This window comes from Salmo trutta, chromosome 36, assembly GCF_901001165.1.
Source record: "Salmo trutta chromosome 36, fSalTru1.1, whole genome shotgun sequence".
NCBI lineage: Eukaryota > Metazoa > Chordata > Actinopteri > Salmoniformes > Salmonidae > Salmo > Salmo trutta.
Genome location: NC_042992.1, coordinates 4909206 through 4933399, shown reverse-complemented (window position 1 = coordinate 4933399; position 24194 = coordinate 4909206). Strand labels below are relative to the sequence as shown.

The following is a 24194-nucleotide window of genomic DNA, read 5'->3' as shown; positions in this document are numbered from 1 at the left end:
CAGACACTCCCTCCCCACTGAACAGACACTCCCTCCCCACTGAACAGACACTCCCTCCCCACTGAACAGACACTCCCTCCCCACAGAGCAGACACTCCCTCCCCACAGAACAGACACTCCCTCCCCACAGAACAGACACTCCCTCCCCACAGAACAGACACTCCCTCCCCACTGAACAGACACTCCCTCCCCACTGAACAGACACTCCCTCCCCACTGAACAGACACTCCCTCCCCACAGAGCAGACACTCCCTCCCCACAGAACAGACACTCCCTCCCCACAGAACAGACACTCCCTCCCCACAGAACAGACACTCCCTCCCCACTGAACAGACACTCCCTCGCCACAGAACAGACACTCCCTCGTCACAGAACAGACACTCCCTCCCCACAGAACAGACACTCCCTCCCCACAGAACAGACACCCCCTCCCCACTGAACAGACACTCCCTCCCCACTGAACAGACACTCCCTCCCCACAGAACAGACACTCCCTCCCCACAGAACAAACACTCCCTCGCCACAGAACAGACACTCCCTCCCCACAGAACAGACACTCCCTCCCCACAGAACAGACACTCCCTCCCCACAGAACAGACACTCCCTCCCCACAGAACAGGCACTCCCTCCCCACAGAACAGACACTCCCTCCCCACAGAACAGACACACCCTCGCCACTGATGGATCAAGGGGTGACAAGTATCTGTTCCTAGCGATAGCTCCATGAATAATCTTCCAATGTAGATCAGCAGTACGGTTCCTTATGAGTTATACAGGGAGCGCTAACATCTTCTCGGAGAAGAGCCCACTCTCCAACCCCCAGGCCACTCCGTTGCCCTCTGCCCATGCTAATTGTCATTCTGAGCCATCTTGACAACCACCAACATACAAAGCCTTTTTGATTCCAGCTCTGGATTCCTGAATGATGAAATAATCTACGGTAGAGAAATTGAGGGACAGAGGAAGAGATGGAGAGATAGATACTGTAAAGAGGAGAGAGAGCAAGAGATGGGAGGAGAGAGAGAGAGGGAGAGACTGATAGATACTGTATAGAGAGAGAGAGGAGAAGAGATACTGATGTGAGAGGGAGAGAGAGATACTGTGTAGAGAGAGAGGGAGATGGGAGGAGAGAGAGATGGGAGGAGAGAGAGAGAGACTGATAGAAACTATAGAGAGAGAGAGAGGAGAAGGGATACTGATAGTGTATAGAGAGAGAGAGGAGAAGGGATACTGATAGTGTATAGAGAGAGAGGAGAAGAGATACTGATAGTGTATAGAGAGAGAGAGAGAGGAGAAGAGATACTGATAGTGTATAGAGAGAGAGAGGAGAAGAGATACTGATAGTGTATAGAGAGAGAGAGGAGAAGAGATACTGATAGTGTATAGAGGCCAAACCACATGACTAACACCATTGAACACTCTATGGTACACAAAGCCTTCACTATCTCATCCTGGAATATCCAATGACTGAGGTCATCTGCCTTTGGCCTAAAGAGCAGGAACCTGAAATCAGAAATGCAGACATTGTCATCCTACAAGAAACATGGTATAGAGGAGATGGACCCACTGGTTGCCCTCTAGGTTACAGAGAGCTGGTAGTCCCATCCACCACACTACCAGGTGGGTGGTATAGAGGAGATGGACCCACTGGTTGTCCTCTAGGTTACAGAGAGCTGGTAGTCCCATCCACCACACTACCAGGTGGGTGGTATAGAGGAGATGGACCCACTGGTTGCCCTCTAGGTTACAGAGAGCTGGTAGTCCCATCCACCACACTACCAGGTGGGTGGTATAGAGGAGATGGACCCACTGGTTGCCCTCTAGGTTACAGAGAGCTGGTAGTCCCATCCGCCACACTACCAGGTGGTATAGAGGAGATGGACCCACTGGTTGTCCTCTAGGTTACAGAGAGCTGGTAGTCCCATCCGCCACACTACCAGGTGGTATAGAGGAGATGGACCCACTGGTTGTCCTCTAGGTTACAGAGAGCTGGTAGTCACATCCACTAAACTACCAGGTGGGTGGTATAGAGGAGATGGACCCACTGGTTGCCCTCTAGGTTACAGAGAGCTGGTAGTCCCATCCACTAAACTACCAGGTGGGTGGTATAGAGGAGATGGACCTACTGGTTGCCCTCTAGGTTACAGAGAGCTGGTAGTCACATCCACTAAACTTCCAGGTGGGTGGTATAGAGGAGATGGACCTACTGGTTGCCCTCTAGGTTACAGAGAGCTGGTAGTCCCATCCACCACACTACCAGGTGGGTGGTATAGAGGAGATGGACCCACTGGTTGCCCTCTAGGTTACAGAGAGCTGGTAGTCACATCCACTAAACTACCAGGTGGGTGGTATAGAGGAGATGGACCTACTGGTTGCCCTCTAGGTTACAGAGAGCTGGTAGTCACATCCACCACACTACCAGGTGGGTGGTATAGAGGAGATGGACCTACTGGTTGCCCTCTAGGTTACAGAGAGCTGGTAGTCACATCCACCACACTACCAGGTGGGTGGTATAGAGGAGATGGACCTACTGGTTGCCCTCTAGGTTACAGAGAGCTGGTAGTCCCATCCACTAAACTACCAGGTGTGAAATAGAGAAGATACTCAGGGGGTATGCTAATTTGGTATAGAGCAGACCTAACTCACTCCAAACAGGAACATTTTACATTTGACTACAAATTCTAAAAGAAAATGATCACAACAGAGAAAAATGTCCTCCTGTGTGCTACCTATATCCCCCCACTAGAATCCCCATACTTTAATGAAGACTGATTTCCCGCTCCAGGATGGAGAAGCTGTCATTTCCAGGCCCAGGGACATGTACTAGTCTGTGGCAACCTAAATTCCAGAACTGGACAAGAACCTGACACCCTCAGCACACAGGGGGACAAACACCTACCTGGAGGTGACAGCATTCCCTCCCCCATATGCCCCCCTAGACACAACTATGACAACATAACCAACAAAAACGGGTCACAACTCCTGCAGCTCTGTCGCACGCTGGCTATGTACATAGTCAATGGTAGGCTTCAAGAGGTCTCCTATGGTAGGTACACCTATATCTCATCTATTGGCAGTATTACTGTAGACTACTTTATCACTGACCTCAACCCAGAGTCTCTCAGAGCGTTCACAGTCAGCCCACTGACACCCCTATCAGATCACAGCAAAATCACAGTCTACTTGAGCAGAGCAATACTCAATCATGAGGCATCAAAGCCAAAGGAACTGAATAATATTAAGAAATGCTATAGACAGAAGGAAAGTAGTGTGGAAACCTACCAAAACACAATTAGGCAACAACAAATTCAATCCCTTTTAGACAACTTCCTGGACAAAACTTTCCACTGTTATAGTGAAGGTGTAAACCTGGCAGTAGAATATCTTGACAGTATATAGCTTCACTATCAATTCTAAAAATCAAGTCAAGCAGACAACCTAAAAATTAACAACAACGACAAATGGTTTGATGAAGAATGCAAAAACCTAAGAAAGAAATTGAGAAACCTATCCAACCAAAACAGAGAGACCCAGAAAACCTGAGCCTACGCCTTCACTATGGTGAATCACTAAAACAATACAGAAATACACTACGGAAAAAGAAGGAGCAGCACGTCAGAAAACAGCTCAATGTAATTGAAGAATCCATAGAATCTAACCACTTCTGGGAAAATTGGAAAACACTAAACAAACAACATGAAGAATTATCTATCCAAAACAGAGATGAATGGATAAACCACTTCAACCTTTTTGGCTCTATATCAAACAGCAAAAACATATACATGATCAAATACAAATCTTAGAATCAACTATTAAAGACACCACTGGATTCTCCAATTACATTGAATGAACTACAGGACAAAATACAAACCCTCCAACCCAAAAAGGCCTGTGGTGTTGATGGTTTCCTCAATGAAATGATGAAATATACAGACCACTAATTCCAATTGGCTATACTTAAACTCTTTAACATCATCCTCAGCTCTGGCATCTTCACCAATATTTGGAACCAAAGACTGATTCCCCCCCCCCCCCCCCCCCCCCCCCCCAATCCACAAAATTGGCCTACAGGAGGAATTACAGCAGCACCTAGATCTTCTGCCCTGACAGTAAATCTCAGTAAGACAAAAATAATGTTGTTCCAAAAAAGGTCCAGTTCCCAGGACCACGAATCCAAATTCCATCTGGACACCGTTGCCCTGGAGCACACAAACAACGATACATACCTTGGCCTAAACATCAGGAAACTTCCAAAAAGCTGTGAACGACCTGAGAGACGAGGCAAGAAGGGCCTTCCATGCCATCAAAAGGAACATAGAATTCAACATACCAATACTTCTGGAACCCATTGCCCTTTATGGTAGTACCGTAACACCCTGTATATAGCCTCCACATTGACTCTGTACCGTAACACCCTGTATATAGCCTCCACATTGACTCTGTACCGGTACCCCCTGTATATAGCCTCCACATTGACTCTGTACCGTAACACCCTGTATATAGCCTCCACATTGACTCTGTACCGTAACACCCTGTATATAGCCTCCACATTGACTCTGTACCGGTACCCCCTGTATATAGCCTCCACATTGACCCTGTACCGGTACCCCCTGTATATAGCCTCCACATTGACTCTGTACCGGTACCCCCTGTATATAGCCTCCACATTGACTCTGTACCGGTACCCCCTGTATATAGCCTCCACATTGACTCTGTACCGTAACACCCTGTATATAGCCTCCACATTGACTCTGTACCGGTACCCCCTGTATATAGCCTCCACATTGACTCTGTACCGGTACCCCCTGTATATAGCCTCCACATTGACTCTGTACCGTAACACCCTGTATATAGCCTCCACATTGACTCTGTACCGGTACCCCCAGTATATAGCCTCCACATTGACTCTGTACCGGTACCCCGTGTATATAGCCTCCACATTGACTCTGTACTGGTACCCCCTGTATATAGCCTCCACATTGACTCTGTACCGGTACCCCCTGTATATAGCCTCCACATTGACTCTGTACCGGTACCCCCTGTATGTAGCCTCCACATTGACTCTGTACCGGTACCCCCTGTATATAGCCTCCACATTGACTCTGTACCGGTACCCCCTGTATATAGCCTCCACATTGACTCTGTACCGGTACCCCCTGTATATAGCCTCCACATTGACTCTGTACCGGTACCCCCTGTATATAGCCTCCACATTGACTCTGTACCGGTACCCCGTGTATATAGCCTCCACATTGACTCTGTACTGGTACCCCCTGTATATAGCCTCCACATTGACTCTGTACCGGTACCCCGTGTATATAGCCTCCACATTGACTCTGTAGCGGTACCCCCTGTATATAGCCTCCACATTGACTCTGTACCAGTAACCCCTGTATATAGCCTCCACATTGACTCTGTACCGGTACCCACTATATATAGCCTCCACATTGACTCTGTACCGGTACCCCCTGTATGTAGCCTCCACATTGACTCTGTACCGGTACCCACTGTATATAGCCTCCACATTGACTCTGTACCGGTACCCCCTGTATATAGCCTCCACATTGACTCTGTACCGGTACCCCCTGTATATAGCCTCCACATTGACTCTGTACCGGTACCCCCTGTATATAGCCTCCACATTGACTCTGTACCGGTACCCCCTGTATATAGCCTCCACATTGACTCTGTACCGGTACCCCCTGTATATAGCCTCCACATTGACTCTGTACCGGTACCCCCTGTATATAGCCTCCACATTGACTCTGTACCGTAACACCCTGTATATAGCCTCCACATTGACTCTGTACCGTAACACCCTGTATATAGCCTCCACATTGACTCTGTAGCGGTACCCCCTGTATATAGCCTCCACATTGACTCTGTAGCGGTACCCCCTGTATATAGCCTCCACACTGACTCTGTACCGGTAGCCCCTGTATATAGCCTCCACATTGACTCTGTACCGGTACCCCCTGTATATAGCCTCGACATTGACTCTGTACTCGGTACCCCCTGTATATAGCCTCCACATTGACTCTGTACTGGTAGCCCCTGTATATAGCCTCCACATTGACTCTGTACCGGTACCCCCTGTATATAGCCTCCACATTGACTCTGTACTCGGTACCCCCTGTATATAGCCTCCACATTGACCCTGTACCGGTACCCCCTGTATATAGCCTCCACATTGACTCTGTACCGGTAGCCCCTGTATATAGCCTCCACATTGACTCTGTACCGTAACACCCTGTATATAGCCTCCACATTGACTCTATACCGTAACACCCTGTATATAGCCTCCACACTGACTCTGTAGCGGTACCCCCCTGTATATAGCCTCTACATTGACTCTGTACCGGTACCCCCTGTATATAGCCTCCACATTGACTCTGTACCAGTACCCCCTGTATATAGCCTCCACATTGACTCTGTACCGGTAGCCCCTGTATATAGCCTCCACATTGACTCTGTACCGTAACACCCTGTATATAGCCTCCACATTGACTCTATACCGTAACACCCTGTATATAGCCTCCACACTGACTCTGTAGCGGTACCCCCTGTATATAGCCTCCACATTGACTCTGTACCGGTACCCCGTGTATATAGCCTCCACATTGACTCTGTACCAGTACCCCCTGTATTCAGCCTCCACATTGACTCTGTACCGGTACCCCCTGTATATAGCCTCCACATTGACTCTGTACCGGTACCCCCTGTATATAGCCTCCACATTGACTCTGTACCGGTACCCCCTGTATATAGCCTCCACATTGACTCTGTACCGGTACCCCCTGTATATAGCCTCCACATTGACTCTGTACCGGTACCCCCTGTATATAGCCTCCACATTGACTCTGTACCGGTACCCCCTGTATATAGCCTCCACATTGACTCTGTACCGTAACACCCTGTATATAGCCTCCACATTGACTCTGTACCGTAACACCCTGTATATAGCCTCCACATTGACTCTGTAGCGGTACCCCCTGTATATAGCCTCCACATTGACTCTGTAGCGGTACCCCCTGTATATAGCCTCCACACTGACTCTGTACCGGTAGCCCCTGTATATAGCCTCCACATTGACTCTGTACCGGTACCCCCTGTATATAGCCTCGACATTGACTCTGTACTCGGTACCCCCTGTATATAGCCTCCACATTGACTCTGTACTGGTAGCCCCTGTATATAGCCTCCACATTGACTCTGTACCGGTACCCCCTGTATATAGCCTCCACATTGACTCTGTACTCGGTACCCCCTGTATATAGCCTCCACATTGACCCTGTACCGGTACCCCCTGTATATAGCCTCCACATTGACTCTGTACCGGTAGCCCCTGTATATAGCCTCCACATTGACTCTGTACCGTAACACCCTGTATATAGCCTCCACATTGACTCTATACCGTAACACCCTGTATATAGCCTCCACACTGACTCTGTAGCGGTACCCCCTGTATATAGCCTCTACATTGACTCTGTACCGGTACCCCCTGTATATAGCCTCCACATTGACTCTGTACCAGTACCCCCTGTATATAGCCTCCACATTGACTCTGTACCGGTAGCCCCTGTATATAGCCTCCACATTGACTCTGTACCGTAACACCCTGTATATAGCCTCCACATTGACTCTATACCGTAACACCCTGTATATAGCCTCCACACTGACTCTGTAGCGGTACCCCCTGTATATAGCCTCCACATTGACTCTGTACCGGTACCCCGTGTATATAGCCTCCACATTGACTCTGTACCAGTACCCCCTGTATTCAGCCTCCACATTGACTCTGTACCGGTACCCCCTGTATATAGCCTCCACATTGACTCTGTACCGGTACCCCCTGTATATAGCCTCCACATTGACTCTGTACCAGTACCCCCTGTATTCAGCCTCCACATTGACTCTGTACCGGTACCCCCTGTATATAGCCTCCACATTGACTCTGTACCGGTAGCCCCTGTATATAGCCTCCACATTGACTCTGTACCGTAACACCCTGTATATAGCCTCCACATTGACTCTATACCGTAACACCCTGTATATAGCCTCCGCACTGACTCTGTACCGTAACACCCTGTATATAGCCTCCACACTGACTCTGTACCGTAACACCCTGTATATAGCCTCCACATTGACTCTGTAGCGGTACCCCCTGTATATAGCCTCCACATTGACTCTGTACCGGTACCCCCTGTATATAGCCTCCACATTGACTCTGTACCGGTACCCCCTGTATTCAACCTCCACACTGACTCTGTACCGGTACCCCCTGTATATAGCCTCCACATTGACTCTGTACCGGTACCCCCTGTATATAGCCTCCACATTGACTCTGTACAGTAACACCCTGTATATAGCCTCCACATTGACTCTGTACCGTAACACCCTGTATATAGCCTCCACACTGACTCTGTACCGGTACCCCCTGTATTCAGCCTCCACACTGACTCTGTACCGGTACCCCCTGTATATAGCCTCCACATTGACTCTGTACCGGTACCCCCTGTATATAGCCTCCACATTGACTCTGTACCGTAACACCCTGTATATAGCCTCCACATTGACTCTGTACCGGTACCACCTGTATATAGCCTCCACATTGACTCTGTACTGTAACACCCTGTATACAGCCTCCACATTGACTCTGTACCGGTACCCCCTGTATATAGCCTCCACATTGACTCTGTACCGGTACCCCCTGTATATAGCCTCCACATTGACTCTGTACCGGTACCCCCTGTATTCAGCCTCCACACTGACTCTGTACCGGTACCCCCTGTATATAGCCTCCACACTGACTCTGTACCGGTACCCCCTGTAAAACAATCTTTGACTATGTACAGACTCATACCCTTGTTATTGAGAATATTAGAGACACATATTTCCCTTCCCACATATTTCCACATAAAGAATTCTGAAATAAATCCAAGTTTGATGAACGCCCATATCTATTGCTTTGCAAAGTAAAAATGTGTTTCTCATGCCAATAATGCCCATTGAATTGAGAGAGAGAGAGATACACTGTATAGAGAGATACTGATACTGTATAGAGAGAGATAGATACTGATACTGTAGAGATATAGATACTGATACTGTATAGACAGAGAGAGAGATATTGATACTGTATAGAGAGATACTGATACTGTATAGAGAGAGAAACTGATACTGTATAGAGAGATTCTGATACTGTATAGAGAGAGAGATACTGGTACTGTATAGAGAGATACTGATACTGTATAGAGAGAGAAACTGATACTGTATAGAGTGATACTGATACTGTATAGAGAGAGAGAGATACTGATACTGTATAGAGAGAAATACTGATACTGTATAGAGAGAGAGAGATACTGATACTGTATAGAGAGAGAGAGATACTGATACTGATACTGTATAGAGAGAGAGATACTGATACTGTATAGAGAGAGATACTGATACTGTATAGAGAGAGAAACTGATACTGTATAGAGAGATATACTGATACTGTATAGAGAGAGAGAGATACTGATACTGTATAGAGAGAGATACTGATACTGTATAGAGAGAGATACTGATACTGTATAGAGAGATACTGATACTGTATAGAGAGATACTGATACTGTATAGAGAGAGATACTGATACTGTATAGAGAGAGAGATATTGATACTGTATAGAGAGAGATACTGATACTGTATAGAGAGAGATATTGATACTGTATAGAGAGAGATACTGATACTGTATAGAGAGAGAGAGATACTGATACTGTATAGAGAGAGATACTGATACTGTATAGAGAGAGATACTGATACTGTATAGAGAGAGAGAGATACTGATACTGTATAGAGAGAGATACTGATACTGTATAGAGAGAGAGATACTGATACTGTATAGAGAGAGATACTGATACTGTATAGAGAGAGATACTGATACTGTATAGAGAGAGATACTGATACTGTATAGAGAGAGAGATACTGATACTGTATAGAGAGAGTGATACTGATACTGATACTGTATAGAGAGAGATATTGATACTGTATAGAGAGATACTGATACTGTATAGAGAGAAATACTGATACTGTATAGAGAGAGATACTGATACTGTATAGAGAGAGATACTGATACTGTATAGAGAGAGATACTGATACTGTATAGAGAGAGAGATACTGATACTGTATAGAGAGATACTGATACTGTATAGAGAGAGAGATACTGATACTGTATAGAGAGATACTGATACTGTATAGAGAGAGATACTGATACTGTATAGAGAGATACTGATACTGTATAGAGAAATACTGATACTGTATAGAGAGAGCGAGATACTGATACTGAATAGAGAGAGATACTGATACTGTATAGAGAGAGAAAGGGGGCAAAAGAGATTTGGAGAGGAAGGCTGGTGAGCGCCTCGGTAGTGGAACTTGGTGCAATGCAGACGGCATTGCCATGGAAACGGATGGCGAAAACTCTGGAACAAGGCGGGGGATTTGAGAGGAAGGAAGAGATCACTGCAGATCACCACAGGAACCACCCTCTTCAAAACCCTTCCCCTTCTGTCACTCTCTCTGTGTGGATTTCAGGTTGGAACATGGTGGCCCTAAGTACTATTAGAAGTAGATGTAGTAGAAGTAGTACTAGTACTAGTAGTACTAGTAGAAGTAGTACTAGTAGAAGTAGTAGTAGAAGTAGTACTAGTAGAAGTAGTACTAGTTGATGTAGTACTAGTAGAAGTTGTTGTAGTAGAAGTAGTACTTGCAGAAGTAGTACTAGTAGAAGTAGTTGTAGTTCTAGTAGAAGTAGTTGTAGTAGAAGTAGTACTAGTATAAGTAGTTGTGGTAGAAGTAGTACTATTAGAAGTAGGATTAGTAGAAGTAGTTGTAGTAGAAGTAGTACTAGTAGAAGTAATACTAGTAGAAGTAGTTGTAGTAGAAGTAGTACCAGTAGAAGTAGTTGTGGTAGAAGTAGTACTATTAGAAGTAGGATTAGTTGATGTAGTACTAGTAGAAGTTGTAGAAAAAGTTGTAGTACTAGTACTAGTAGTTGTAGTAGAAGTAGTACTAGTAGATGCAGTACTAGTAGAAGTAGTACTAGTGGAAGTAGAAGTAGAAGTAGTTGTAGTAGAAGTAGTTGTAGTACTAGAAGAAGTAGTTGTAGTAGAAATAGTACTAGTAGAAGTATTTCTAGTAGAAATAGTACTAGTAGATGTTGTTGTGGTAGAAGTTGTTGTAGTAGAAGTAGTACTAGTAGATACAGTACTAGTTGAAGTAGTACTAGTAGGAGTAGTACTAGTAGAAGTAGTACTAGTAGATGCAGTACTAGTAGAAGTAGTACTAGTAGAGGTAATTGTAGCAGAAGTAGTACTAGTAGAAATAGTACTAGTAGAAGTAGAAATAGTGCTAGTAAAAGTAGTACTAGTAGAAATAGTACTAGTAGAAGTAGAAATAGTGCTAGTAAAAGTAGTACTAGTAGAAGTAGTTGTAGTAGAAGTGACCAGGGGACCAGACTGGATATTATCTGGTTATGACTCCCTGCTGTCTCAGGGGACCAGACTGGATATTATCTGGTTATGACTCCCTGCTGTCTCAGGGGACCAGACTGGATATTATCTGGTTATGACTCCCTGCTGTCTCAGGGGACCAGACTGGATATTATCTGGTTATGACTCCCTGCTGTCTCAGGGGACCAGACTGGATTTTATCTGGTTATGGCTCCCTGCTGTCTCAGGGGACCAGACTGGATATTATCTGGTTATGACTCCCTGCTGTCTCAGGGGACCAGACTGGATATTATCTGGTTATGACTCCCTGCTGTCTCAGGGGACCAGACTGGATATTATCTGGTTATGACTCCCTGCTGTCTCAGGGGACCAGACTGGATATTATCTGGTTATGACTCCCTGCTGTCTCAGGGGACCAGACTGGATATTATCTGGTTATGACTCCCTGCTGTCTCAGGGGACCAGACTGGATATTATCTGGTTATGACTCCCTGCTGTCTCAGGGGACCAGACTGGATATTATCTGGTTATGACTCCCTGCTGTCTCAGGGGACCAGACTGGATATTATCTGGTTATGGCTCCCTGCTGTCTCAGGGGACCAGACAGGATATTATCTGGTTATGGCTCCCTGCTGTCTCAGGGGACCAGACTGGATATTATCTGGTTATGACTCCCTGCTGTCTCAGGGGACCAGACTGGATATTATCTGGTTATGACTCCCTGCTGTCTCAGGGGACCAGACTGGATATTATCTGGTTATGACTCCCTGCTGTCTCAGGGGACCAGACTGGATATTATCTGGTTATGACTCCCTGCTGTCTCAGGGGACCAGACTGGATATTATCTGGTTATGACTCCCTGCTGTCTCAGGGGACCAGACTGGATATTATCTGGTTATGACTCCCTGCAGTCTCAGGGGATCAGACTGGATATTATCTGGTTATGACTCCCTGCTGTCTCAGGGGACCAGACTGGATATTATCTGGTTATGACTTCCTGCTGTCTCAGGGGACCAGACTGGATATTATCTGGTTATGGCTCCCTGCTGTCTCAGGGGACCAGACTGGATATTATCTGGTTATGACTTCCTGCTGTCTCAGGGGATCAGACTGGATATTATCTGGTTATGACTCCCTGCTGTCTCAGGGGACCAGACTGGATATTATCTGGTTATGGCTCCCTGCTGTCTCAGGGGACCAGACTGGATATTATCTGGTTATGACTTCCTGCTGTCTCAGGTGACCAACCAAGGGTTGTCATGGCAGCGGGGGGCTTGGAGTTTGTCTGAGCATGTTGCTGGCGAGAGATATTCCTGGCTACAGGCTTATAATAGATATACAGCTGTCTCCTCTCCTCTCCTGCACTCCCTCCTCTCTCTATACAGCTGATCATCTCTTCTCCTGCCCTCCCTCCTCTCTCTATACCGCTGATCATCTCCTCTCCTGCCCTCCCTCTCTCTATACAGCTGGTCTGCTGCTGTCTCCTCTCCTCTCCTGCCCTCGCCCTTCTCTCTCAATACAGCTGATCTACTGCTGTCTCCTCTCCTGCCCTCCCTCCTCTCTCTCTGTCTTTCTCTCCCTTGATCATTAACTTTACTCTCTTATTTTTCCTTTCTTCTTTCTGTTTCCTCCAAGCCGTCTCTCTCTCTCTCTCTCTCTCTCTCTCTCTGTCTCTCTCTGTCTCTCTCTGTCTCTCTCTGTCTCTCTCTGTCTCTCTCTGTCTCTCTCTGTCTCTCTCTGTCTCTCCTCTCTCTCTGTCTCTCTCTGTCTCTCTCTGTCTCTCCTCTGTCTCTCTTCTCTCTCTGTCTCTCTCTGTCTCTCTCTGTCTCTCTCTCTCATCTCTGTCTCTCTCTGTCTCTCTCTTGCTCTCTGTCTCTCTCTGTCTCTCTCTGTCTCTCTCTGTCTCTCTGTCTCTCTCTCGTCTCTCTCTGTCTCTCTCTGTCTCTCTCTGTCCTCTCTGTCTCTCCTCGGTCTCTCTCTGTTCTCGCTGTCTCTCTCCTGCTCTATCTGTCTACTCTCTGTCTCTCTCTGTCTCTTCTCTGTCTTCTCTCTGTCTCTCTACTCTCTCGCTGTCTCTCTGGTCTCTCTCTGTCTTCTCTCTCTGCTATCTCTGTCCTCTCTCGTCCTCTCTCTCTCTCTCAGTCTCTCTCTCTGGTCTCTCTTTCTCTCTCTCTCTCTCTGTCTCTCTGTCTCTCTCTCTCTCTCTCTCTCTCTGTCTCTCTCTGTCTCTCTCTGTCTCTCTCTGGCTCTCTCTGTCTCTCTCTGTCTCTCTCTGTCTCTCTCTGTCTCTCTGTCTCTCTCTGTCTCTCTCTGTCTCTCTCTGTCTCTCTCTGTCTCTCTCTGTCTCTCTCTGTCTGTCTCTGTCTCTGTCTCTCTCTGTCTCTGTCTTGGTCTCGGTCTCTATATATCTCTGTCTCTCTCTCTCTCTTTCTTTCTCTCTGTCTGTATCTCTCTGTCTCTCTCTCTGTCTGTCTCTCTCTGTCTCTTTCTCTGTCTTGGTCTCGGTCTCTATATCTGTCTCTATCTATCTCTGTCTCCTCCCCCCTCTCTCTCATCATTGGATGTTGTTAAGGGCTGGTATCTGCTCATCACCATGGTGATGATGCTGTGATACTTAGACCAGAGTCTTTAGTGATGTAACACTGATATAACAGACCTGGGACCTGTAGAATCACTAGTGGAACTGTTGGAGTCTATAGTGATTCAACACTGATATAACAGACCTGGGACCTGTAGAATCACTAGTGGAACTGTTGGAGTCTATAGTGATTCAACACTGATATAACAGACCTGGGACCTGTAGAATCACTAGTGGAACTGTTGGAGTCTACAGTGATTCAACACTGATATAACAGACCTGGGACCTGTAGAATCACTAGTGGAACTGTTGGAGTCTATAGTGATTCAACACTGATATAACAGACCTGGGACCTGTAGAATCACTAGTGGAACTGTTGGAGTCTATAGTGATTCAACACTGATATAACAGACCTGGGACCTGTAGAATCACTAGTGGAACTGTTGGAGTCTGTAGTGATTCAACACTGATATAACAGACCTGGGACCTGTAGAATCACTAGTGGAACTGTTGGAGTCTATAGTGATTCAACACTGATATAACAGACCTGGGACCTGTAGAATCACTAGTGGAACTGTTGGAGTCTATAGTCATTCAACACTGATATAACAGACCTGGGACCTGTAGAATCACTAGCGGAACTGTTGTAGTCTATAGTGATTCAACACTGATATAACAGACCTGGGACCTGTAGAATCACTAGTGGAACTGTTGTAGTCTATAGTGATTCAACACTGATATAACAGACCTGGGACCTGTAGAATCACTAGTGGAACTGTTGGAGTCTATAGTGATTCAACACTGATATAACAGACCTGGGACCTGTAGAATCACTAGTGGAACTGTTGGAGTCTATAGTGATTCAACACTGATATAACAGACCTGGGACCTGTAGAATCACTAGCGGAACTGTTGGAGTCTATAGTGATTCAACACTGATATAACAGACCTGGGACCTGTAGAATCACTAGTGGAACTGTTGGAGTCTGTACCAGAAAACCTACAGCATTTACAGCCTATGTCACTATATTACTACACTGTCAACATTACATCTTTATTGTACACTGAGTGTAGAAAACATTAAGGACACCTGCTCTTTCCATGACATGGCCTGACCAGGTGAATCCAGGTGAAAGCTATGATCCCTTATTGATGTCACCTGTTAAATCCACTTCAATCAGTGTAGATGAAGGGGAGGAGACAGGTTAAAGAATAATGTTTAAGCCTTGAGACATTTGAGACATGGATTGTGTTTGTGCGCCATTCAGAAGGAGAATAGCAACAACAACAACAAAAAGATAGATAAGTGCCTTTGGTAGTACACTCAGTGTATGTGACTACATTTCCTAATCGAGTCATTTGTACCATTTCCAAGAGTGTCTTGTTTGTATATGTTATAAAAAAATACAGCGTCAGAGCTTCAAAATGGTTTAGTTGGGGGAAACACGGACAAGTTATGCTTATTTGAAATGTGATAAACTTGTTATTCCACCTTGTTGACAAGTACCAGATAATCCACTTGAATGTTTTTACACTCAAGAGCTCTTTTTTTTGAGTACTCCCATTCAGCATCGTTCACACCCTCTTAAGCCTTAGCCACACCCATCTCATTAAGTATTCACGAGGCCACGCGCTAAACAGAGGGAGGTAGTGTAGTAACCAGGTGGTGAAAGTAGTAGCCTACAAGAAGGAGAAATCTCCAGGTAAAAATACATTATATCTACTCGGCCTATATCCTGACATGCTGTTCTTCACATTTCGTCTGGTAAACATACGGCAGGTAGCCGAGTGGTTCGAGTGTCGGACTCGTAACCGAAAGGTTGCTAGATCGAATCCCTGAGCTGACAATGTAAAAATCTGTTGTTCCACCCCTGAACAAGGCAGTTAACCCGCTGTTCCCTGGTAGGCCGTCATTGTAAATAAGAATCTTTTGTTAACTGACTTGCCTAGTTAAATAAAGGTTATATATATATCTTCTTTTTGTTGTTGATATAAAACCAAATCAATCCACCAGACGCATCTAGCTAAGTGGATGGGTCTCTATTGTCTAGACCTGTTCATATGTTCACGACAACAATAGATGGCCATGTCAGTTTGCAGTTGTCCATTGCTATTATCTTTAAAAAACAAATCTGCGATAGACCACTGATGAGGGAAGCCCCCAAATCAAATACAATCCAATTGTATTGGTCACATACACGTGGTTAGCAGATGTTATTGCGAGGGTAGCGAAATGCTTGTGCTTCTTATTCCGACAGTGCAGCAATATCAAACAAGTAATCTAACAATTCCACAACAACTACCGTATACACACAAATCTAAGTAGAGGAATGGACTCAGAATATATACATATAAATATATGGGTGAGAAATGACAGAGCGGCATAGGCAAGATGCAGTAGTTGGTATAAAATACAGAACAGATGAGATGAGTAATGCAAGATATGTAAACATTATTAAAGTGACATTATTAAAGTGACTATTGTTCCATTTATTAAAGTGGCCAATTATTTCAAGTCTGTATGTTGGCAGCAGCCTCTCTGTGTTAGTGATGGCTGTTTAACAGTCTGATGGCCTTGAGATAGAAGCTGTTTTTCAGTCTCTCGGTCCCAGCTTTGATGCACCTGTACTGACCTGGCCTTTTGGATGATAGCGGGGTGATGATGCACCTGTACTGACCTCTCCTTCTGGATGATAGCGGGGTGATGATGCACCTGTACTGACCTCTCCTTCTGGATGATAGCGGGGTGATGATGCACCTGTACTGACCTCTCCTTCTGGATGATAGCGGGGTGATGATGCACCTGTACTGACCTCTCCTTCTGGATGATAGCGGGGTGATGATGCACCTGTACTGACCTCTCCTACTGGATGACAGCGGGGTGATGATGCACCTGTACTGACCTCTCCTTCTGGATGTTAGCGGGGTGATGAAGCACCTGTACTGACCTCTCCTTCTGGATGATAGCGGGGTGATGATGCACCTGTACTGACCTCTCCTTCTGGATGATAGCGGGGTGATGATGCACCTGTACTGACCTCTCCTTCTGGATGATAGCGGGGTGATGATGCACCTGTACTGACCTCTCCTTCTGGATGATAGCAGGGTGATGATGCACCTGTACTGACCTCTCCTTCTGGATGATAGCAGGGTGATGATGCACCTGTACTGACCTCTCCTTCTGGATGATAGCGGGTGAACAGGCAGTGGCTCGGGGGGTTGTTGTGCCCAGTAAGTTATAGACAGTAGTTTATGGCATGGCAGACCAATCAGGACTCCTTTCTAAGCATGACAAGCCCCTCTATCTCAATCAAGGCTAGCCAGGAAGAATCCTTTGTTTCTCTGTGATAAATAAACTAATAAGCAAGCCAGCCTATTCCCTTTAATGTAAACTCAAACAGAAATAACTTTAAATGTATACATTCAAATTAAGCCAAATCATTTGCACTCATTACTACTGGTTTCAATTACATTTCCAGCCAACTTACAAGCAAATACTTTATGAATGGGGGACGGGTGGTAGGGTTAGGGGAAAATAATAAAGAAAAATATATTTAAAAAATATTACAAAAACATGGGGGATTGGAAATGATGCAGACAATTACATTGATAGACGCCAAAATCTATCGCACTATTAAAGCTGATCTACCCCCTAAAAAAAGAAAAAAGAAAAACACAACACAACTAAAACATAACCACATATCAAATCAAATCAAATTTTATTAGTCACATGGGCCAAATACAACAGGTGTAGACCTCACACTGAAATGCTGAATACAACAGGTGTAGACCATACAGTGAAATGCTGAATACAACAGGTGTAGACCTCACACTGAAATGCTGAATACAACAGGTGTAGACCATACAGTGAAATGCTGAATACAACAGGTGTTGACCATACACTGAAATGCTGAATACAACAGGTGTAGACCATACAGTGAAATGCTGAATACAACAGGTGTAGACCATACAGTGAAATGCTGAATACAACAGGTGTTGACCATACAGTGAAATGCTGAATACAACAGGTGTAGACCATACAGTGAAATGCTGAATACAACAGGTGTAGACCATACAGTGAAATGCTGAATACAACAGGTGTAGACCATACAGTGAAATGCTGAATACAACAGGTGTAGTAGACCATACAGTGAAATTCTGAATACAACAGGTGTAGACCATACAGTGAAATGCTGAATACAACAGGTATAGTAGACCTTACAGTGAAATGCTGAATACAACAGGTGTAGTAGACCTCACAGTGAAATGCTGAATACAACAGGTGTAGTAGACCTCACAGTGAAATGCTGAATACAACAGGTGTAGTAGACCTCACAGTGAAATGCTTACTTATGAGCCCCCAACCAACAGTGCAGTTACAAAAAATACGGATAAGAATAAGAGATAAAAGTAACAAGTAATTGAAGAGCAGAGACTTACAGATTGATGGCTGGGGCACATCCCATGGTAAAATGTTTGAGAGTGCAGGCTGAGTTAGCTACCAAAGCAAGACACTTCACTCAGCAAGGGAGTCAGGGAAATCCAATGGCTATACAGCGACAAAAATCTAAAATAGTCCAGATGTCATGCAGCTAGTGCGCTAGCGCTAAGCTAAGGTCGGAAAAGTTACAAAAATTCCCATAGCCTATTTCACAGAGAACATGCCAAGAAGTTCACAAAACAAAAAGGAGAACAGATGAGGCACTACACAATTAGAGCGAGCAGGTAGGACTTTCTCTTTTGTTTTGAGCCCACGGCAAAAAGTCACCAGGATTTACCTTAAGGAATAGTTTTCCCTTACTTAGGGCATTGCATAGAGACCCTCAAATATTTTCCTTAGGTCAGGGCATACTTAAGGAGTTTCACTGTAGTTTGACAAATCACCGTGTCCACTGTCTCCCCCCAGTTCCCCATACTCTAAATCACTAGGGTCCACTATCCCCCCCTAGCTCCCCATACTCTAAATCACTAGGGTCCACTATCCCCCCCTAGCTCCCCATACTCTAAATCACCAGGGTCCACTGTCTCCCCCCCCTAGCTCCCCATACTGTAAATCACCAGGGTCCACTGTCTCCCCCCTAGCTCCCCATACTCTAAATCACCAGGGTCCACTGTCTCCCCCCCCTAGCTCCCCATACTCTAAATCACCAGGGTCAACTGTCTCCCCCCCTAGCTCCCCATACTCTAAATCACCAGGGTCCACTGTCTCCCCCCCCTAGCTCCCCATACTCTAAATCACCAGGGTCCACTGTCTCCCCCCTAGCTCCCCATACTCTAAATCACCAGGGTCCACTGTCTCCCCCCTAGCTCCCCATACTCTAAATCACCAGGGTCTACTGTCTCCCCCCCCTAGCTCCCCATACTCTAAATCACCAGGGTCCACTGTCTCCCCCCTAGCTCCCCATACTCTAAATCACCAGGGTCCACTGTCTCCCCCCCCTAGCTCCCCATACTGTAAATCACCAGGGTCCACTGTCTCCCCCCCCTAGCTCCCCATACTCTAAATCACCAGGGTCCACTCTCTCCCCCCTAGCTCCCCATACTCTAAATCACCAGGGTCCACTGTCTCCCCCCCCCCCTAGCTCCCCATACTCTAAATCACCAGGGTCCACTGTCTCCCCCTAGCTCCCCATACTCTAAATCACCAGGGTCCACTGTCCCCCCCCCCTAGCTCCCCATACTCTAAATCACCAGGGTCCACTGTCTCCCCCCCCCCCCTAGCTCCCCATACTCTAAATCACCAGGGTCCACTGTCTCCCCCCCCTAGCTCCCCATACTCTAAATCACCAGGGTCCACTGTCTCCCCCCTAGCTCCCCATACTCTAAATCACCAGGGTCCACTGTCTCCCCCCTAGCTCCCCATACTCTAAATCACTAGGATGCACTGTGTGTGTCTGCATGTGTGTTTGTGTGTGTTTGTGTGCATGTGAGGAGATTAGTGTATTTTTAGTCTCTTATCATCTGGACAGTCTGTCTCGGTTGCTACGGTCACCAGAGCTGCAGCAAAGAGCTAGCCGGGGAGATTCAGCAGAGAGCTAGCCGGGGAGATGCAGCAGAGAGCCAGCCGGGGAGATGCAGCAGAGAGCTGACCGGGGAGATGCAGCAGAGAGCTAGCTTGGGGGATGCAGCAGAGAGCTAGCCGGGGAGATGCAGCAGAGAGCTAGCCGGGGGGATGCAGCAGAGAGCTAGCCGGGGAGATGCAGCAGAGTGCTAGCCGGGGAGATGCAGCAGAGAGCTAGCCGGGGAGATGCACCAGAGAGCTAGCCGGGGAGATGCAGCAGAGAGCTAGCCGGGGATATGCAGCAGAGAGCTAGCCGGGGAGATGCAGCAGAGAGCTAGCCGGGGGGATGCAGCAGAGAGCTAGCTGGGGAGATGCAGCAGAGAGCTAGCTGGGGAGATGCAGCATAGTGCTAGCCGGGGAGATGCAGCAGAGAGCTAGCCTGGGAGATGCAGCAGAGAGCTAGCCGGGGAGATGCAGCAGAGAGCTAGCCTGGGAGATGCAGCAGAGAGCTAGCCGGGGTGATGCAGCAGAGAGCTAGCCGGGGAGATGCAGCAGAGAGCTAGCCGGAGGGATGCAGCAGAGAGCTGGCCGGGGAGAGATAGCAGAGAGCTAGCCGGGGAGATGCAGCAGAGAGCTAGCCGGGGAGATGCAGCAGAGAGCTAACCGGGGGGATGCAGCAGAGACCTAGCCGGGGAGGTGCAGCAGAGAGCTAGCCGGGGGGATGCAGCAGAGAGCTGGCCGGGGGGATGCAGCAGAGAGCTAGCCGGGGAGGTGCAGCAGAGAGCTAGCCGGGGGGATGCAGCAGAGAGCTAGCCGGGGGGATGCAGCAGAGAGCTAGCCGGGGGGATGCAGCAGAGAGCTAGCCGGGGGGATGCAGCAGAGAGCTAGCCGGGGGGATGCAGCAGAGAGCTAGCCGGGGGGATGCAGCAGAGAGCTAGCCGGGGGGATGCAGCAGAGATCTAGCCGGGGAGATGCAGCAGAGAGCTAGCCGGGGAGATGCAGCAGAGAGCTGGCCGGGGGGATGCATCAGAGAGCTAGCCGGGGGGATGCAGCAGAGAGCTAGCCGGGGAGGTGCAGCAGAGAGCTAGCCGAGGAGGTGCAGCAGAGAGCTAGCCGGGGAGATGCAGCAGAGAGCTAGCCGGGAAGATGCAGCAGAGATCTAGCCGGGGAGATGCAGCAGAGAGCTAGCCGGGGGGATGCAGCAGAGAGCTAGCCGGGGGGGATGCAGCAGAGAGCTAGCCGGGGAGATGCAGCAGAGAGCTAGCCGGGGGGATGCAGCAGAGTGCTAGCAGGGGAGGTGCAGCAGAGATCTCGCCGGGGAGATGCAGCAGAGAGCTAGCCGGGGAGATTTTCTCTTAGCATAAACAGTTTCTCTTACACTCTTTCTTTCTTCCCTTCTTCATACATCCATCCTTTCCATTGCTGATGTACTATGGTGTGAGATAGAGGGAGAGAGGGGAGAGAGAGATGGAGATAGAGAGTAAAGAGAGAGAGATTTTTGAGAAAGAGAATGAGAGAATGTGAGAAACTAGTGTGAATGCTTGAGTGTAGAGGACAGGCCTCTGGTGGAACTGATGGGAAACGAGTGTGAATGTTTTAGTGTAGAGGACAGGCCTGTTTTATGTGCTATATTTCTATGGTTCCCTTTCTTAATTTTAGTTTTTGCATTTTTTACTTTCAGTTTTATACACCACCCTCAAACAGATAGAAATACAATATTTTTGGTAATTGAACATATATTTCACAGCGTTTTAGATGGTTCAATGATTATCTACATTCTCTTTGCTTTGTTTTGTCACATAAACAGAAATGAGCTTATAACTATTCGTATTTTAGCAAACATGAAATGGCGGAGCGATTTCTGCATAGTGCACCTTTAAACCTTGACTCGTTGTTGTCAGATGCAGTACTTTGATACTAGATACTAGAAGTCTTCAGAAAGGTCTTGAGTGGTCCTTTAAACCCCTAACCTTTAACCTCTAATCCCTGACCTCTGACATCTTATCTCCAGAAGAACGAGCGAAGAAGTTACGCAGTACGATCAGACGGAGCACGGAGACGGGCATCGCTGTGGAGATGAGGAACCGAGTCACGCGACAGGGTAGCAAGGAGTCCACCGACGGCAGCACCAACTCCAACAGCTCAGATGGAACGTACGTAACTAATTCTATCATTATATTACCATCCATCCGTCATTATATTGCCATCCATCTGTCATTATATTACCATCCATCTATCATTATATTACCATCCATCCATCTGTCATTATATTACCATCCATCCATCATTATATTACCATCCATCTGTCATTATATTACCATCCATCTGTCATTATATTACCATCCATCCATCATTATATTACCATCCATCTGTCATTATATTACCATCCATCCATCCATCATTATATTACCATCCATCCATCATTATATTACCATCCATCTGTCATTATATTACCATCCATCTGTCATTATATTACCATCCATCCATCATTATATTACCATCCATCTGTCATTATATTACCATCCATCCATCATTATATTACCATCCATCATTATATTACCATCCATCTGTCATTATATTACCATCCATCTGTCATTATATTACCATCCATCCATCATTATATTACCATCCATCTGTCATTATATTACCATCCATCCATCCATCATTATATTACCATCCATCCATCATTATATTACCATCCATCTGTCATTATATTACCATCCATCTGTCATTATATTACCATCCATCCATCATTATATTACCATCCATCTGTCATTATATTACCATCCATCCATCATTATATTACCATCCATCTGTCATTATATTACCATCCATCTGTCATTATATTACCATCCATCATTATATTACCATCCATCTGTCATTATATTGCCATCCATCTGTCATTATATTACCATCCATCCATCCATCATTATATTACCATCCATCCATCATTATATTACCATCCATCTGTCATTATATTACCATCCATCTGTCATTATATTACCATCCATCCATCATTATATTACCATCCATCCATCATTATATTACCATCCATCTGTCATTATATTACCATCCATCCATCCATCTGTCATTATATTACCATCCATCCATCATTATATTACCATCCATCTGTCATTATATTACCATCCATCTGTCATTATATTACCATCCATCTGTCATTATATTACCATTCATCCATCATTATATTACCATCCATCCATCATTATATTACCATCCATCCATCATTATATTACCATCCATCCATCATTATATTACCATCCATCCATCCATCCATCTATCATTATATTACCATCCATCCATCCATCATTATATTGCCATCCATCCATCATTATATTGCCATCCATCCATCATTATATTACCATCCATCCATCATTATATTACCATCCATCTGTCATTATATTACCATCCATCTGTCATTTTATTACCATCCATCTGTCATTATATTACCATCCATCTGACATTATATTACCATCCATCTGTCATTATATTACCATCCATCCATCTGTCATTATATTACCATCCATCCATCATTATATTACCATCCATCTGACATTATATTACCATCCATCTGTCATTATATTACCATCCATCCATCTGTCATTATATTACCATCCATCCATCATTATATTACCATCCATCTGTCATTATATTACCATCCATCCATCTGTCATTATATTACCATCCATCCATCATTATATTACCATCCATCCATCCATCATTATATTACCATCCATCTGTCATTATATTACCATCCATCCATCTGTCATTATATTACCATCCATCATTATATTACCATCCATTCATCCATCATTATATTACCATCCATCCATCATTATATTACCATCCATCCATCTGTCATTATATTACCATCCATCCATCTGTCATTATATTACCATCCATCTGTCATTATATTACCATCCATCTGTCATTATATTACCATCCATCCATCATTATATTACCATCCATCCATCCATCATTATATTACCATCCATCTGTCATTATATTACCATCCATCCATCATTATATTACCATCCATCCATCCATCATTGTATTACCATCCATCCATCATTATATTACCATCCATCCATCATTATATTACCATCCATCT

At 45.7% G+C, this 24194-nt stretch overlaps 1 protein-coding gene across 1 annotated transcript in view; it reads left to right on the top strand.

Moving 5' to 3' along the window:
* Positions 1-24194, top strand: part of LOC115175397 (regulating synaptic membrane exocytosis protein 3) — a 72567-nt gene that overhangs the window by 34469 nt on the left and 13904 nt on the right. Inside the window, exon 3 of the mRNA XM_029734629.1 lies at positions 22049-22218. Coding sequence (XP_029590489.1) covers positions 22049-22218 — 170 coding nt within the window. The remainder of the gene's footprint in view (positions 1-22048; positions 22219-24194) is intronic.